At 50.6% G+C, this 13,029-nt stretch overlaps 1 protein-coding gene and 1 long non-coding RNA gene across 2 annotated transcripts; both read right to left on the bottom strand.

The window, feature by feature from the left end:
• Positions 1 to 5,128: 5,128 nt before the first annotated feature.
• On the bottom strand, positions 5,129 to 6,727 carry LOC144948362 (uncharacterized). Its single transcript, XM_078877790.1, has 3 exons — positions 6,677 to 6,727; positions 6,275 to 6,400; positions 5,129 to 5,343 (listed from the first exon to the last, which is right to left on the bottom strand). Exons 1-3 carry the CDS (start codon positions 6,725 to 6,727, stop codon positions 5,176 to 5,178), a joined length of 345 nt encoding a protein of 114 aa, XP_078733916.1. The 3' UTR covers positions 5,129 to 5,175.
• Positions 6,728 to 7,151: 424 nt separating this feature from the next.
• LOC144948386 (uncharacterized) lies at positions 7,152 to 9,095 on the bottom strand. Its single transcript, XR_013640152.1, has 3 exons — positions 9,009 to 9,095; positions 8,015 to 8,130; positions 7,152 to 7,230 (listed from the first exon to the last, which is right to left on the bottom strand). It is a non-coding gene; the product is annotated as an uncharacterized LOC144948386 (long non-coding RNA).
• Between the last annotated feature and the right edge of the window lie 3,934 nt (positions 9,096 to 13,029).

Genomic DNA, 13,029 nt, shown 5'->3' with positions numbered 1-13,029 from the left:
TTCCCTTCTACGTGACTTTACTGAAAGAACCAAGAAGATGAAGCCGTGTAAATGTCGCGTTGCATGCCGATGGTACCACAGCACCTGCGACCGTCAAGGTCACTGAGCAATGCAGAGGTTCTGGGACAATTGCGAAATTCATTCTCGGGTGTCCTGGCCCCCTCCCAACGTTAGCAGTGAACCCCCCATGAAAGTCCACCTGTGTGCTGGTTACATCAACACACTTTGCCCGTTTGTATGGCATTGATAAGACACGTTTTTGTTGGTTAATGGAACCGGTGTAGTGCGTAAATGTACACTGGGTTGACGGAATTCGATTAATTTGAATGTAAATGGAAAGTGATGTTGGGTTGGGATTAATCTCAATTGTGTACAGCTTTTGTCCTTGGCATGTACGTGGTGGGTGTGCGTGTTTGTTTTCCATGAAGTCTGATTGTGGCGAGCAACGCCTGAACTCTGCCCCGTTGTGAGCCGCCACTGCACAGCCTTCAACAGCACTCGTGATGTGAAGTCAACGCATGGGCCGGTCTTGGTTACGCTTGCTTCGCGCGTGTACAACAGCTGTTGTATTTGGTTTGGATTGATCGCTGATCTTCCTCGGTTGATTAATTTTAGTTGCAATCGTAATTGGCTGAAAAGTTTGCCCCCAGTTCGTGTTTGAAATGTTTATTCCCACGTGGAGTATGCCGCCCATGTCGGCCCTGTGCCATTTCAAGTGGGATTTGCATGCATTGTGCATTCGTTGTCACTCGAGCAGTGCATCAGGTCGTGGTTATAACACACTTCCACAATGATTAGAAATTAGGCTCAGGCCACGGGCTATACCTCCACGGCTCCTGTCTTGTCCCATTGTGTCTGTGGTCTTGGCCCCTTTTAGTGTTTCTCCATTTCTTCCCTGCCCCCCATCACCCTTTTCTGATCATCGGGGCGTTGTGGTATTGTATTTTAACAAGGTGTGATGTGCTTGGGTTAGCTTATCTTGCCCCATCTCCTGCCACGTCTCTCCCCGAGTCGTCGCCTTCCGATCTTCTCTCTGTCCCCTCCCTGTGCCCTATCCCGTTTCCGGCCCTTTCTCCTTCCAACTCCTCCACTGGAATGAACTTCCCTTGTTACATTAAGCATTCCCCCCCCCCACTCCTTAACGTTCCACTCTGTCAAGCGCCTTGAGTGAAGGCGCTCCGTAAATATAAATCCGCACTGCAATTGCTCCCTATCACGACTGCTGGTGGAAGGGCCTCCACTGGAGGGCGCTCAAAAGAGCTGTGGGTATTTTTGTATTTTGAGTCCGTGAGAGTTACCCACACGTTGGCCCACACGACTTGTCGATTGGCTGGTGAACCCATGAACACTTTTGGGTGGACGTAGTTGGGGGGGATCTATGAAGCTTCTCTTCATTTGCCTTGCCGGGAGATGGGAACGGCGTCCTCTGGAATGCAAGTCCGGTGTGATCACCATTCGCGTCGAGCCGGCATTTAAGTAATGATCCCCTTCACCACGGGGATTTATCCTGCAGAACGGCAGCACATGGGCAGTGGCGATTTATATGTTTTTCTATGTCGATGTTTCGTGTGTACTGTGTTTGTGTGTCGGGCAAGAGTAAACAAGGGTGTCCTTGCATACCATGTCGTGTCAATGTGAAATATCGGGTGTTAATCGGAGCATGATTGCCTATTGTTTAAAATAAAATGATTTGGGTACAAAAAATCGAAATGGTGTATGTTGAACTTCTCTGGTTTATTAACAGCAGTAGATGATTACATAGCATCGTTTATCATGGGACCTTTTTACCAGTATCAAATATGAAAAATAATAGGTTTTACCCTTTCTCACAATAAAACAGGTGAAATGGGCTCCATTTAGGCGCACTCACACTTCTTGGGAGGCAACACTTTATTGTTAACACAACGCAACACAGGGTGGTGACCACCTACCTATTCTCGCTAACACCACACCACCGCTCACTAGCACTGACTCTCCGATACAACTCGCGTGACCCAGCCAGGAGGGCGACTGGTTGGCCACGCTGACTTGAGGCTTGACTCTTCTTCACGAGGCGTCTTCTTTCTTGACACGAGTAACCCCGAACCCGGTGCGGAGGCCACTTATATGCGCCTCGGCGTGTCCGGGCCACACCCTGGCCAAGCCCACCTTCGAGAAGGCTCCTCTCCTGTCCACGTGGCCCCCAAGATGCCCCCGGCCCCCACTTTTATCCGGTCACGTGTCCAGCCGAGTTCACTCAGTGCCACGGCCTCAACCCCGTGGCCCTCACCCACGGCCTCCAGATCCCCTGAACCTGCCGTGACGTCATTCCCGCCCCCAGACGGGATGACGTTACGTGTCTGTGTCCACCTGGTAGTGACGATACAAGTCACTACACAGGTGTGAAGATGTTCAAACACCAAATGGAAGCCTTTTGTAAGGAATCAAGTCCTCATTCACCACACGTACTTTTGTGGTGAACACGCAAAACTGGCAAAAAGGTCCCCATGATATAGCGCCTCAACCCGAGCTCTAAATGCTATTTTATGTGCCTTGTCTTTGTGCTGTTCGTCTTTTGCCGTTCTCTGGTCTAACACCAGTGAGACTTGGCCGTAAAGAAGGCTGTCTGGTGTAGGCCAATCAGTTTCAAATCATGAATATATTAGCAGTTTGCATGTTCGCCAAACAGCACGTGTGGGGTTAATGCAGACTTGACTCTTTGAAAAAGGTTTCAATTTGGTGTTTGAACATCTTAACACCTGTTTTATTGCCAGAAAGGGTAAAACCTATTTTTCATAGCATCGTTCATTGATCTATCCAGCACCATTAATCACAATGGGTTGCTTTTTGCATTAACATTTCTTATGCTTATTCCTTTGAATATAAATGGCAGGAAAACGGAAATATACATTTTCATGAATTTTTATTTGGAACTTTCAGTTTGTGCAGAAATTATTCTGAAAGCGTTTTTTACGTGAACCATGTTTTCCTGCATATTGAACGGTAAAAACAAACACGGGCTAGAAGATCTTGAAATGAGAGGCTGATGGCACACTTTGAAAACACCGCTCACTCATCTCGACAGAGAATGCAAATGAATCCGCTGCCCTGGATTCAAAACCAGGATTTCTGGTGTCACCAGGCCCCAGCACACATCAGGAATTGCAGCTGGCAGGTACACCTGAACGGATGTGGTGCAATGGTAACACCGGGTTAGGTTCGCGATTGTGTGGAGGTCGCATGTTGTACCCCTGCCCTGCATGTGGGTTTCCATGACGTTTTGCTAAACAAAAAATCCAAACTTTACCAGGATTGGCAAAACATTCCAATTCGGAAAATTACCTGCAAATTATTTCATTGGGATTACATAGAGCAAACATTGCTCCCCTCTTGCAAAATCTTGGCATGAACCTCCTGAAAGTCTTGGGACTTGACGAACCTTTCCTGGATTAAGTTAACAAGAGTTCATTGCGAGATGCCAATATTATGCTTCTGGTTTTGGCACGGACTCACGTGGTTCATAAATATGTTCAGGGTTGTGTTCTCCACTGACTTTTGGTCCCAGTGTCGACAATTTTAAAAAAATCCAAATCATTAAATCCACGATACTAAAACAATGCATGATAAGTCTGCAATTGCTAATTTCTGCAATAGCCCTTCATATAAGTGACACACAAATCTCAGTAAAATTAAATATATGAACATGTAAATATTGTAAAATCACACACGACTCTCCGAAGGTTTTCAAGTTCGGTTGTTCACCACCTGGTACGAAGTTTCGGGAGCTTCTAAATATGTAGCACAGTACAAGCTGATAAACACATCTACACCGACACAGCAGTACTCCATACATTACACACAGAAGTCAAACCGATTATTTGTAAACTTAACAGACGCCAATCACAGCATTACCATCAAATCATGTACATTACTTGAGGAGCCATCAATGAGCTGTCCCCACTAAAACACCCTGAGATCGGTAAAGAACATTGCATTGTTTCACTTATGGCTGCACACGTACATAAAAAGCACATCAGTGGGTTTCTTAATTAAAACTATGGCACCACAAAGTATCATTAAGCATTGAACAACCGCGGAGGACCGGCACAGTGGTTTGAGCACTGCGCTATGAACCCAACAACCTGAGTTTGATTCCCAGCCACGACTGACATCGATGGTGGTGGTATCCGAACGAGCCCTGACGCCGCACCCCCCACCCACCCACCGTCTTTTGTCAACCCACGCTGACCAGCGTGCTGAAGTGGGGCCAGACGACTCCAATGGCCGACGCGGCCTAAGGACACCTTCAGTCCTGAATCGACTTGAGGGGGTTGTGAATAATAATAACCGAAGCAAATTACGGAAAATCGTGCAAACGCGAAGGGATTATTTAATGGGTTTGTTTTCGGAAGTATTTAAATAACGTTAATAAGCAGTGCAGAAGTTGATGGGTAGTGTTGGTACCAAATCTTGTTTGCGCATTCGAACGTACTGGCGGTATACCGCAATAATTATTTATTTCCCCGTGATTCGCAACCCCAGTCAGAAAATCTTGCGGGTTGGTGGTGGTGCGTCCAAATCGGTTCTCGTGATGTCGAAACAGTCGGAAGACGAACGTCAGTTCAAATTTGGATTTTTAGACTGTTCTATGAGGACCGGTGTATGAGGCCCCGCGTGTTATGCTGCATCGATGTACCTCCCCCCACCCCCTCCTTCTGGGTGGACAGAAATCATGCACGAACGTCTTTCAGCACCTCGGCAGGGCAGCGTTACAAATGAACATTTCTCGGCTCGCAATTCAACTTCGCCGGGCAACCTTTTTTCTGTTGAACACTTTCTCAGAGGTTGAAAGCATTCTTGCATTTGCTCCGTCTGCTGTTTGTCTAGAGGGTCGGGTGGGATGTGTGCCCACATTAACCCCGTCAAGATGCTATCCGAATGAAAGTTGTGTTGCTATTCGGAGCTTATCAAGAGAAGAACGGCCAAATTGATCAAAAGGTTGCCCCATAACCTGGAAAAAAAACAATTCCAAGAGGATTGTCTTTTGGCTGCCAAGGCAATGACATAATTGCATGTGACATCATTTAGGAGCGGATGATAAGTATCGCTACTTAAATACTTACGAGGACCAACGGGCGCTGTTGGAAAGCATTACAAAATCCGTGCGTATGCGTGATATTTTCTTCTTCCTTGATGTCACACGGGGGAGAGTGGCGGCACGGGCATGGCGAGGCTGCCTCCGAACACCCGCTCGTACGAGCCGCGCAGGAAGCTGACGTAGTTCTGCAGGGAGCCCGTCCCGTCGTGAGATCGCTTCAGCCGCGACGTTGCTTCCTCCACCGCCCTCTCCCGATCGCGCTCCGCCTGAGCTCGCACGCACGCAAAGATAACAAGACAGTTCCCCCCACAATACCACGCTGATCTCGTCAAGCAGCATAAACCATCAACACGCGAACTCCGGTTATCCTCGCAGCAGCAGCAGCAGCGGCTTTTGGCTGGCACATCGAACAAAAATGGTCACCGCATCGCGCGCTTTCAGATCCGCTTCTGCGGCCGTCTGGAACGCTCTTCCTTCTGAAATCAGGAAGCCACTGGAGCTATGCACTTTTAAATCATCTAGATTCAAAACCCCTTTCTTTAGAACTGGTTTTTGCGTTTAGTTTGTTGTCCTCCTGCATGTCAGCACGGTTGGCTACATACGGTGCGAAAGAAGTTCAACATAAATTCACAGATTGTTGGGGCGAGGGTTGTGAGTGAGCGCCTAACCTTTTTTGGCAAATTGTTGCTAAGTATTTTGCATGTGCTAGGAAAAAGGGACGACAACAACAACTCCCATGCAGATTGGCTCACAGGCTACTTGCTATACTGTCTTCTGGCCACCTAATTAGGTGGGAATTTTCCAAGAATTTATTTCAAGACAATTCACCAACTCCATCTCCCATTTGATGGAATCGCAGGTCTGGTCTGACTTGTGGCCAAACTACTACAAAGATCCCCCCCCATGCAGCCAGTAGCCCTTGCCAGACTGGGGCAAGCGCTGTCATCAGCCAGCGCTGTCATCAGCCAGCGCTGTCATCAGCCAGCAGCCACCTGGAGAACGCCAGAACGCTACACGGGAATTGTTGGTGACCAGGCTGAGACCATCGACTCCCTTGCATTTGAGAACCTGGCTTAGTCGCAGGTGGACGAAGCCCAGGTTCGAACCGAGGACCTCGGCAGTGCAAACTCCGTTCTCCCTCCTCCCGTCGTCGTCGTCGTCGTCATCTCCATCGTGGTGGGTGTCAATGCTTGGTACCTGCTGGGCCGAGCGCTGCAGGCGGTCGAGTTGGGTTTGTGCTCTCCGCAGCTCGGCTCTCAGCTCGGACACGTGGCCCTCAGCGGTCCGCTCGGCTTGGGCCTCCTGCTCGTGCGCCTGGGTCACCTGACGAGGTCAAGTTTATTTTGTTTAACCTCGGGGAGAACTTGCAGAGACCAGGGTATAGTCTTATTTGCAAAGGTGATCTGCGTCAGCAACATAACAGATGGAAAATAAAGTATAGGCGGGTAGCCGCTCTTACGACACGATGCGTTGCTGGAAACGCCATCGTAAATCGGACCACGTTTCCCCATAGACGGTAGAAAACAGTAGAAGCATCACTTGGATGTTTTTGTTTGACAACCACGCAAGAGCTGGTGGTGGTCTCATCCTCTCCATCACCGCCTTCAATGGGACGACCTCTTCTCGGGCGCGTTTGGCTGCCAACTCCATCCTTAGTCTCGACCACCGGACTTCATCCCTGCTGCAAGCCATGATGACGTGTTCCCCACCCCAGCCTACTCGTTTGTTTGTTAACAGCTAATGTCTCTGATAGTGTTATATATATATACACAAAATATAGAACCTAGGATTCAATCCACGCAGCTTGCAAGTGAAGATGACGGGTTCCCAAGACCGACATGGGTGTGTGCCCGATGAACGGTGACGAGTGATCAACTCGGGAAGGGAGGGAGCGAATTCTGAAAGGCCGAGAGGGCAATTGGCGACAGGCCGAGCAGTGGAGGCTGCCCCCCCCTCACCTGCCCCCCCCTCACCTGCCCCCCCCCCTCACCTGCACGTCCGCTCGCTCCCGCGCCGTGCGGAGCTGGCGCTGCAGGCTGCCGAGCCGAGCCTCGGCCTCGCGGCTCCGAGCCTCCTCCTGAGCCAGCGCCGCCGTGCGCTCGTCCAGCGTGCGAGCCAGCGCTGAGACGCGGCGCTCCGCCTCCAGAGCCTCGCTGGCGACACAGCGGACACAGCGGTGATGATAACGCACGTGTGTGCGTGTGTGTGGATGTTTGTTGAACTTCTTTCGCACCGTATGTAACGAAACCGTGCTAATCGGAGGCGCGGGGGAAGGACAACAAACTAACACACAAATATCCGTTATAAAGAAATCAGATGAAAAAATCTTGATTCAAAAGTAAAATAGCTCCAGCGGCTTCCTAAAGAGATAACAAGAACCACGGCGATGGTGACGATAACGAGAATGACGGTGAGGGCGCTCGCTTTGAACTTGTTGTCTGCAAGTCACTGGAACCTTGGAGATGATACAATGCAAAATAATCTCGATTTACATGTCGCCTTAACAATTTATTATATGCCTGTGGGTGGTGATGAACAAAGTCAAACTATTGAACTAAACTATTTTATTTTACCAGGTCAGGCCCACTGAGCTACAGTATATCGCTGCTTTTTCAAAAGTGACCCGGCCACAAATGATAGCTGAACCAAGTGGCCTATCATGTGGAAATGTATAGCAGCCAAATACTGTAAACCATATGTCGACGTTAAACGTGAAGGGAAACACCGGAGGACCCGGACAAAAATCCACGTGACCACGGGTAGACAGAACACACAAACTCCAAATATACAGGAGACATCTGGGTCGGGATCACCCCCATGACCCTCCCGCTGTATACCAGGCGAGGTAGTTAACATCTTGTTACCGTGGCGGCGCAGACAAAGCGCCGCCACGGTAACAAGATGTTAACTACCTCCCCCCCCCCCCGTGGCTCTCACCTCCCCAGCTCCTCGGCGAGGCCCTGCAGCTGCTCCCCCTCGGCCCGCAGCCTGCGCACCCTCGCGGCGCCGGCAGCAACGTCCCCGCCCTGTGCCGCCCCCTCTTGCGGCGCCATCTGCCTCACGGTAAGAAGGGCCTGGGGGTTCAATTTCCGACTTGGGTGCCTCTCTGCGTGGAGTTTGTTCTCCTGATCCGCGCGGGTTTTCTCCCACAGTGGATGAAAAAAACCAACATACAATATACTTGTATTGGCAAAACATCCCGATTGTGAAAGATTACCGGTAAATTATTAAACTGGGAATCAATGTAGCAACGTCGCCCCCGACTGCACAAAAAAACTTGTCAGAACCCCCGTGAGAAAAAAAAGTTTTGAAACTCAGAGACTTTCCTAGGTATACAAGCAGTGACAACGACAAACAATAATGAGAGTGAGTCACTAATGCAGGCAGTTGTGGCTCGGAGGACCAGCGTCAGATGTTCATTAAAATGGCACCGGCGCCATCGGCCTCAACAGCGGCATCATCAGCAGCCCGTTTGTCCACCCGGTGCTGGGTGAGGATAGACGCAGCGGCTGTTTTGCTCCACTTGCTGGGGAGCTTCTTGACTACGCTGGACCTGAGTGAAGTCGCTCCGCCCAGCTACGCGGAGCGAAACGTCGGACGCGGTGCCAAACGAGTCTCAAGGCATCGTTCAAGGAGGGTCCTGCGTCGAAATGGTTGGCCCCGATTCGTTATCGACGCACGTTTTGCGCGCGACAAAGACCCGTGTGCGTACGAGGGAGAAAGCATTCAGAGATCGAACCCATCTGTGCGGTCCTGCCTGTCCACCTCGTAGCAGATTGGGGAATGCACCACGCGGTGCGATCCACCAACCCTTGCCTACAAAGGGCTGTGTTACAGGCACGTGCCATCACTCCGGGCTATTAACTACGACTGTCGATATTGGAGTGGCTGGTTGGTGCTGATGAGCAAGGGTCAAGGGCAAAGCTGGCACCTCCACTGCTTCGGTGAGTTCCTGCTGCTGCTGCAGCCGATGATTTTCAGCCTCCAAAGACTCCAGTTTGGCACGGGCGACCTCGGCCTCATCACGAACCGCGTCCACCTGAAACAGATTCACCATCACAACCCCAAACATTGCAAATGCATCATCGTTTCCTCTCGCCCTTAACGAAACTCGGCATGCAATGAATGGCATCGGTCACATTGGCCGATTATCCTCAAAAGAAATAAAACCCCATTGTGTTCATAATTTTACCCCACCCAGCAATTGGCTGTGCGAATTGTAATTTAATAAAGTAATAACATCAACAGGAGTGTCCCCAGGCATATTTACTCGTACATTTGAAGGCATATTAACACGAACATTTATTTGTTGCATTTGATTTTGGTTGCCATTATTTTATTGTACACGTAACATGTAAATCCGCTGCTGGATGAGTGCCCCCCAATGCCTTGCAGGCTGCAATAGACATTTGGCATACTTCACTACGCTGGTCAATATGGGTTGGTGAAGGGTGCAGGAAGTACAAAGCAATGGATTTCTCTGCACCGCTCTCTGCTGTTCACATCGACTACAAGAGCCTGTCCAGTGCCCACGGTGGCCACCGATCTAAGCACAATCCAAGCTCAAACCTGTTTAGCTTCCGAGATCTGATGAGACCGGGCGCATTGCCGGTAACGAGATGTTTACCCCCTCGCCTGGTATACAGGAGGTCGATCCCGACCCTGACGCCTGCTGCTGTATATTTGGAGTTTGCGTGTCTCTCTCCCCGTGGTCACGTGGATATTTTTCCAGGTCCTCCCGTTTTTCCTCTACATTTAGAAACACGTGTTTAGAGTATTTGGCTGATATAAATGTCCACACGATGACCCAATTTGTGGCTCGGTAGCTTCTAAAAAAGAGCCGTATAGCTGTCGGCCTTACCAGGTCAAATAAAATAGTTTAGATTCAGCCACGGGCGTCCATTTGTTGTTTTGGTCGATTCATTGCTACTTTATTGCCATTAATATCGTCGTCATCGTCGTCATCAATGGCGATTCGTGGAGACGTGCGACCTGCTGCTTGAGCTGGCTGGCAGAGTCGCCTTGCTGGCGCAGGGCGCCCTTCAGCGCCTCCACCTCCTCCTGCCGCCGACTCTCCCTCCGTTCCGTCTCTCGCAGCGACACCTGCGCCAGACGGCCACGTCACAAACCTCACCGGGTGTTGCTGAACTGGTGACGAATTGGCGTTTTTTTTTACGTGACAAACCTCACTAAATGGCTACATCGGGTGGTGGCGGGTTTATAACGACACATTTATATTTACACAATCTAACCAAATACCCCCTCTCTCCCTTTATCATGGATAATTATTTGTCGCGAACGCCTACAACTACTACTGTGTGTTAAACTGGCGACGTCCATCGCACGTGTCAGCGGAGGCTCTGGGGGCAATCTGAGTCGATTTTGTTTAAAATCAGGTGGGGACTCGCGCAGACCAGGATGAGTCTCATTTACAAACAGTGAGTCCTGGGGTCACCGAAATGACGAACGCAAAACAAATTAAATAAAGTTACAGCGATGAAGCGAAGAGAAATCATGGCAAAAAGCAACCGTGTCGTATGAGAAATCAAAAGTTTTGCACGAAACATAAACCGATGTTAGATAAAATAGATTGCTTGTAAGCGTACGTTGGCTCGGGAAGATCGTTGTACTTTAGATTTTGTTGGCGTTCCTCGAAAGTCACCTCTGTCACTGCGAGAGGCAACCTCGCCGTGACAGAAGTGACTTGAGCGTGGCGCGGAAACGAGGAAAGTGCCCTTGCCAGGTCGAAAGATTCTCCTCTGCAGGACCCGATTAGTGCGGCTTCGGTGCTCACAGTGAAGCCCGTGCTGCAGGCCGTTTGGAAGCAGTCGGCTTCAGGTGGCCACGGGCCATGCCAGACGAAGTAGCGGGTGGCAAACCGGCCCACGAAAGTCAACGACCACCCAGCACGGTGGGCAATGATGCGACGAACGGATGATCCGTGCACGTGGCTGCGATTGAGGCGTGCGAGTTAAATGTTAATGGCGGAGCTCCTTGGCCGAGCATGACGTCCAAAGCCAGGGGGGGGGTGGTGTATGAGAATCCTGAGTCAGGGGTATTGCCAGGAGAGAATGTGGAGCTCTTCTTTTAGATTTTTACAGATCCATGTTCGACTCTGTGTGCATCCCTTTCTGCGTGTATGTATGCGCTTTGAACTACTTCCCCACCGCCCCCCCACCGCTCCCACGGCTGTGACATCGCGACAGCAGCGGCGGCCACCTGCAGCGCCTCGTTGTCCGAGTGTAACTGCGCCAGCTCGGCCGCCAGCGCCGCCAACTCCTGCCGCCCCGAGGGAGACTCCTCCAGAGCCCGCACGTTGTCCTGCAGCCTCCTGATCCGGCTTTAGAAAACACGAGGGAGGGAGGGAGGGAGACGGAGAGAGGGGGGCAGCTGAGCTACGGAGGCTCAGGAACGGAGGTCAGGTGGGGTCCGCGTGCGTAGGCACCACGGGGGCGTGAGGCGTCGTGGGATTGATCCCTGCAGACCGTGAACCCTGGAATGGCCCAAAGTGTGGAGGGGCTGGGGAAATGACCAGTGAGGTAGCGGGTCACGATCTTGTCGGTTATCGCAGTCCAAGCAGCCCCGAGCCTGGTTTGGTGCTCCGATGGGTGATTAACCGTACAATGTGTGCAGTAGAGGCCAGGTGCATCGATATCCATCGTTGCACAGCACCGTGCTTACAATGCCCCCCACGTCCCCTGGCTACCCACTCGGTGAGAAGTTCCGCGCGAGCCGCGAGCGCCGCCTTCTCCCGCTTCGCCTCGTCGTGCCGGCGGCGCCAGCTCCCCATCGCGGACGACGCCTCCACCAAGCGCTCCTCCTGGCGGCAGAAACAACAACAACAAAGTGTCAGGAAACGCTTCAATCATCCCGACGGCACCCGGGTGGCTCGCGTGTGACGAGATGTTAACTACCTCGCCTGGTATACAGGACGTCGCGAGTTCGACCCTGATGATGCCTGTATATTTGCAGTTGGCATGTTCTCCCCGTGGTCGCGTGGATTTTTCTCTGGGTCCTCTGCTTTTTCCCTCCACATTTAGAGCTCCGTGGGCCTTACCTGGTAAAAATTGTTTCGTTATATTTGTATAATTTTGAAGTGATTTCTTTCGCACCGTATGTAGTCAACCCTGCGAATCGGTGGTGTGGGGGTAAGGACAACAAATTAATCGCAGAAAGCAGTTTTAAAAGAAATTAGTTTTCAATTGAGATATTTACCGTTATACGTCAGCACCGCTGAGATCCTGGGTTTTTGAATGCGGATTTCCGCTACTGCCCTATGATGAAACCAGGTTCTCAGGTGTGGCAAGTTGATGTTCTCAGCCCGGTCGCCAATGATTGCACAAAACAAATCACCACCGCACTTAATTTGGTTCTGCACTTAATTTGGCTGAATGGCAGCGAAGATAATTAAATATCTTGCTTCGTCTGTCATGCTATGGACATTACTATCGGTGGCAAAGAAGGTGGGACAATGCTGCCCCCTTCCGGTGTGATCACATGTCACCTGAAGGGACCTCAGAGGGAGTTCTGTGGTATCCACTTCCGTGGGCCGTGTTTAAGGGTTCCACTTGGCTGCCACGCCATCGTTAGCTGGCGACGTGTCCTGTCAGTCATGCCCACTAACTCCACTATAATTATATTAACCCTTTCTCGTTCCGAGACGTCTGCAAGTTGCAGGGTGGGTGTCCCGTTCACCACTGAATCTCTGAATGTGCAAGCGGTTAGTTTATTGAGAGGCGTAGTAGCGCCGTTGTTTTTAAAGCCACTGTATTCGCCGCAGAGAACTGTAGTGGCGTATACGTCATCGGAATGGGAAAGGCTTAATTGGTTACTTCAAAAGCTGATTGAAAAAAATCGTATTTATTCCTTTCTACCCTACCCTGGACCGTGTTCGTGAATATAAGGCAGATTTGAAACACGGTAGGACCAATACTTCTGCCATGGCTGAGCAT

This window comes from Lampetra fluviatilis, chromosome 49, assembly GCF_964198595.1.
Source record: "Lampetra fluviatilis chromosome 49, kcLamFluv1.1, whole genome shotgun sequence".
Taxonomy (NCBI): Eukaryota; Metazoa; Chordata; class Hyperoartia; order Petromyzontiformes; family Petromyzontidae; genus Lampetra; species Lampetra fluviatilis.
This window is presented reverse-complemented; position numbering and strand designations above follow the sequence as displayed.

What these genes read in the sequence shown, in the direction of transcription:
- LOC144948362 (XM_078877790.1), bottom strand. Translation starts at nt 6,727, where the DNA reads ATGGAGTTGGCAGCCAAACGCGCCCGAGAAGAGGTCGTCCCATTGAAG. An exon ending in AGGTCGTCCCATTGAAGGCG is followed by an intron (nt 6,401 to 6,676) that starts GTGATGGAGAGG and finishes TGACCTCGTCAG; the next exon opens with GTGACCCAGGCGCACGAGCA. An exon ending in TGCAGCGCTCGGCCCAGCAG is followed by an intron (nt 5,344 to 6,274) that starts GTACCAAGCATT and finishes GTGCGAGCTCAG; the next exon opens with GCGGAGCGCGATCGGGAGAG.